This window comes from Psammomys obesus, unplaced genomic scaffold (assembly GCF_907164565.1).
Source record: "Psammomys obesus unplaced genomic scaffold, mPsaObe1.curated_primary_1811, whole genome shotgun sequence".
Lineage (NCBI taxonomy): Eukaryota > Metazoa > Chordata > Mammalia > Rodentia > Muridae > Psammomys > Psammomys obesus.
Window position 1 is genome coordinate 7,782,875 of NW_026585609.1, and position 5,296 is coordinate 7,788,170.

General features: G+C 36.1%; 1 protein-coding gene across 1 annotated transcript; it reads right to left on the reverse strand.

Moving 5' to 3' along the window:
- Nucleotides 1-803: 803 nt before the first annotated feature.
- Nucleotides 804-1,738, reverse strand: LOC129679846 (taste receptor type 2 member 117-like). Its single transcript, XM_055611317.1, is given in 2 exon segments — nucleotides 804-827; nucleotides 830-1,738. Coding segments are annotated over 2 exon segments (933 nt in total).
- Nucleotides 1,739-5,296: the final 3,558 nt, after the last annotated feature.

The window sequence follows — 5,296 nt, forward strand, 5'->3', positions numbered from 1 at the left end:
AATCAATGGCTCCTGATATTGTGTCAGAGGCTGGAAGCAATTCTGGAATGCACCATGGTACAGACCCTGCAAAATACCAGATCACCTTCCAAAAGGCCCACTTGCCTAACATTGCACCTTTTATTTCTTATAATTATTCGTTAAAATAAAATTAGATTACACCATATACTCTGAAATAATACAGAAAAATATATTGTACCTAGAAATGTAAATAATGTAGTTCTGATAATTAGAAAATTGTTTTAAACTAGTTGATAATGAAACTAATAATAGATATACAGTAACTCAAATACAGTAATCTCATGATTCTAAAGAACTGGCAAAAATATCTTCAAACTGAGCTCTGTGTTTAACAAACACCTTTATTACCACTGGTTTATAAGTACATTTGATAGTATACATTTTTCAAAAGTTTAGCCACATATTCTACATTACATTTATATGGTTTCAATCATATACTTTTATTATTGTTTGTTATGGATACTAAAGCATACAATCCAATAGCTCAGAATCTCAGTGGTTAATAATTGATATGATATTTATATAATTTTGATATATGTATGTTTTAGCAGATTATAATCACATCTTTTTAAAATATATATATTAAGAAATAACATTTACACAACTTGCTAAATTAGTAATAGTTCTAGTTAGTGCTTATTTCAAACAAACCATAAAATTCATACAGTCAAAGAATAATTAAAATATGAAAAAGGCATAATACAGAAGAAATTTTTATTAATTTTTGTCTAGAATATGCAACATGACATCTAGTGTTTTAGAGACATAAATTTTCCATATAATTAGTCCTGCATTTTCTCCACCACAGCACACAAAGAGGGACCTGTCTCCGCTTCACATCTGCCAAAATAAGGATACATGAATGGAATGAAGGAAAAGCTATATAAACAACCTGACAAAATAAAATGAAAAGATTTTGCTTCAGTAACTCATATTTCAAAAACTGTAGTGACATAGACAGGATAAAAATGGTGTATAATAGGAGGAAGGCAATCATGGTTTGCAAGGCTTTAAAGTGGGCTGTGGTGCCGGCATCTCTGCATGCTTGGACATGCTGCTGCATCTTCTTGCAGTGTGTCCACAGGGAGAAGATGAGCAGGAGGAAAATTGGCAGGGTCACAGCAAAAGGGACAGTCAGGAAAATCATATGAAGGATTAACACATGCCTGTGACAATTTGCATGGTAATAAGTACCGAAGCTGTAGGATGTGTTTCTTTCGTATTCATTTATACACACATTAATTTCCAAGTTGACAAGTAAAATATTTAAAAACAAAAGGACCAGAGAAACCAACAGTGTCACTGAAACTGCTTTTCTGACTCTCCACTTTAAATAAAGAAAAATAAAGTTAGAAAAGTTGGATATCTTGAGAAAATAAAAGATGCTTAGACATGTGGCAAGCCAGATGCTGAAATGGTTGCTTATAATCCATAGATTATTAAGAAATTTTATCATTCTTACAGTCTGTATTAAATCTGGATACCGTAAAGTGATGAATAAACCTGTCAACAGTGACCAGAGCAGAAAAATTCTGGAGGTTGACAAAGCAGTGAGGATTTGATTAACTAATGAGATATTTTTTCTTTTAACCCAGTCTATGAAGTTCACCAGTGCTAAGACTCCATTTCCTAAATTTCCAATTATTAATTCCAAGATAAAAATTATTACAAGTATTCTCTCGAAGATAACAAGTATTGTCTTCAAAATATGTTCCATTTTATATCAGTTTTGAAGATTTACTAATACACTGATTTGTAATGCTGTTTTTTAATGCTGTTTTGAAGATTTTTGAGAATTTCTCAGCTGACTCTCATAACACACTTACGCCTAACTCTCCCACACATAACAGAGGAACAAACATGGAGATTTGCCAGTGACAGAGTCTGAAGCTCATTCCGTGAAAATGTGTCTCCTCACATAAGTCAGGCAGGTCAGACCAGAACTGCTTTGCTCACATTCAGCTCCTGTAGTATTTTCTAGTCAATGATAAAAGAAAGGTTGGAAATGAAAACACATTATTTTCAATACCTAGATGTTTAAGCCAATCTAGGTATTTTGATATGACTATCTGAGATATGCACATGTCACTTTAAGAAATTCTCAAGTATATAAAAGCTGACAAAAATATACACCTATATGAGTCTTTCTCAGCTATAAGACTTTTTAGGCACTTCAAAACTGCCAGTCTGTGCCATGTGTGCCAGACGATGTTCATAAACTCTCACATTAAGATCTGTACAATAGTGTCATGAGGATCCATAATCTTTAAATATTAAGCAGTAAAAATTATATTTCTTTGTTTTCTCACGTGAATATATAGACTCACCTATAAGTACATATTTATTGAGATTCGAATTGTTTTTAATGCTGTGTCCACATTCGTCAGTATTTATTGTGCATCTAGGTCATGTTTAGTACTGTAAAAGTTGGTCAGGCCATGAATATGATACACTTTCCATTTCATCTGATGCATTACGTCTACTCTATCTATGCATGTAAGCTTGGAAACTCTTCTTAGGCTGTGAACAGTCAACGGAGACTCTTATCTCACGCCCACAGTAAAACACCTCCTCATTCCCAGCCTCTTCTTTGGCTGGTGGAGCTTACTCTTTCATTAGCAAAAAATGCAATCAGACTTTATCAACCTCCCCTCAACTGTCTCCCCTCAATTTTGTAAATACCATGGACTGTCACCAGAAAAGAAAAAAGATGCCAGGGAGAGACATTCTGGGGAAAATGAAGAATGAGCATTGTGCTACAGTCATGATTCAGTAGTTAAGGAGCAATACAGGACATAAAGGCATTCAGAAATGATTGCCAACTACCATGTAGCTGGCAAAGAAAAGCATTCAGAGATTTAATGTCTAGGACTGATGGTACTTTCATTCCCTGAAACAATACTGAGAAGAAAAAAAAAAGTTAACCTGATTAAATTGAAGACTCATTATTATCCATCATTTGGTGACAAGATTCATGAAGTAGGCATAACAGCCCAGTGTAGAGTTTAACAGGGAAAGGATCTAAGAATGGAAAAATACACATACCTTCAGTTTAGAGGCAGGGAGTTCCCTGTGGCTTGGCTCCTTCCAAGTAGCAAAATGAGTATAAAGATAAACAAATAGAAACAGGCCACAAGGTGGAGTTCTGTGGAATGAGTGATGACAGTGAGACTTTCTTCTGTCTGTTTCTTTCCTTTCTCTCTCTCTTTCTTTCTTTCTTCTTTCCTTTTTATGGAAGCACTAACTCCTTTTTATTGTATTACAGTTTATTCACTTTGTATCCCAGCTGTACCCCCCCATTCCCTCCCAATCCTACCCTCACTCCCTCTTCTCCTGTGCCTCTGCCCCAGAACAATGATAGGGAAGGTCCTCTTCCCTTTCCATATGACCATAGTCTATCAGGTCTTATCAGGACTGGCTTCTTTGTCTTCCTCTGTGTCCTGGCAGGGCTGCTCCCCTCTCAGGTGGAGGTGATCCATGAGCCAGCCCATGAGTTCATGTCAGAGATCTGCCCTGGTCCTATTATTGGGAAACCCTCCTGGATATTGAGCTGCTTTTGTGCAGGGGTTGTAGGTTTTCTCCATGCATGGTCCTTGTTTTGAGTATCTGTCTCAGAAAAGACCCCTGTGCCCAGACTTTCATAGGCTTTCAGGAAAGTCAGGACATGATTTCACAGCAAGGATTACACTCACCTTTAAGAAGCTCTTCTGAACAACTTTCCTTCTGAAATGGAATCTTCATAGTTTCTACCTGCCAACCAACTCCTACAGAGAGAGTTTGTAGATAAGGTGAGAATGGAATGCAGCATTGTTCTCACATTTTATCTGCAAAAGAAAAGCAACAGCTAGCCAGAATTTTGCAAAACTGTGCATTGGAAAGGACAGATTTTATTTTTTGTCAACCATCTAGCAGCAAAGCAGAGCTTTCTTTAAAACTAAGTGCTTCAGGAAAGAGATGTGCCCTTACCCATTACAAAGTCACTGATACATGCCTGTTTTATCTAGAATTAATGAATTTTATTTTAATTTTCATTTGTGACTGGTTGATACACTGAGTATGTGAAATTCAAGTATTCACAAAAAGGTTTAATCAACCAGATTTTTCTTTATTGCTCTATGCCAAAGTAAGTACACCGGTAGTGATAATTTCAGGTATATATTTATTTTATGATATTAAAAAACTCTCTGAGAGAGAGATGCTGGGAAGAGGCTTAGGCCACCTGAGCCACCTGGGAAGGATGCCTTCCAGCTGGTTGAGCTGCCTGAAGGTTATGCAATACACAGTTATTGAGGTGAGCTTCTGGTGATGAGGCTCTCCCTGAGTAAGTAAACTCTCATCCATATTCTCAGTAGCAATCTCAATGAATCTCATTGATTCACCAAGTTGAAATTTGATACTTTGTCACTAAAATTTTACTAGCTGACGTGATGAATGCAAAACTTACACATAGATTTGCAAAATGCAGCAGCACAACGCAAGACAGTGTGCTTCATTTGCATGCTAGTAAATGAGACTTTATCTTTCACTGAGGTAGCAACCTTGAGACATGAAGAGAGCAAAACATGAAATTCATGAATAGGTGTTTATTTGGTCTCTTCTAAAAATAATAAACCACCATTGAAATCATGCTTTCTCATAGGGTTGTCTTTTTCTGTTTGTTGTTAGACAAAGAATTAAGGAAAATAAGTTGAACAAGTGTCTAATAACCAAATGATACTATATTATTAGGTTAGATTGAAGATCTTAATTTCACCAGCATGACTGGCAACACCTTTCCAAGGAAGAATCTGCATACATTCCATTTCTTTGTTCCTTAGCTTCTATTTCACAGACAACAGGGAAATAACCCCATATGCAATGGCAAAAAAAAAAGGCCTGAAAATTAACATCTGTGGTTTTCTCTCTCAATGAGTATAGTAGAGGATCTCCAATTAGTGTTGCACCACGGTTTCCATGTGTTTTTGTAAGCCATGTCCTTGAGTATGAGCTTGACTTAATTCACTTCCAATAAAGAGAATAGAGCCAATGTATAAAGATTTCACTTTAGACTGTGCTTGTTTGGAGGGTTTTCTTTAAGCTGAAAGTCTCACACTCATCAAATTTATATAAATCAACTTTCTTTAGATATTGTCATATTTCTACTCTTACCCTTTGAAGAGAATGGGATATGTGACAAGACATAGTGTCTCTGACCAACACACATTGAAGATCTGAAGCCTGCCAACACCCAAGTGAGTTTGACAGTGGGTTAACCTCTACATTGTACTCTCAGTAA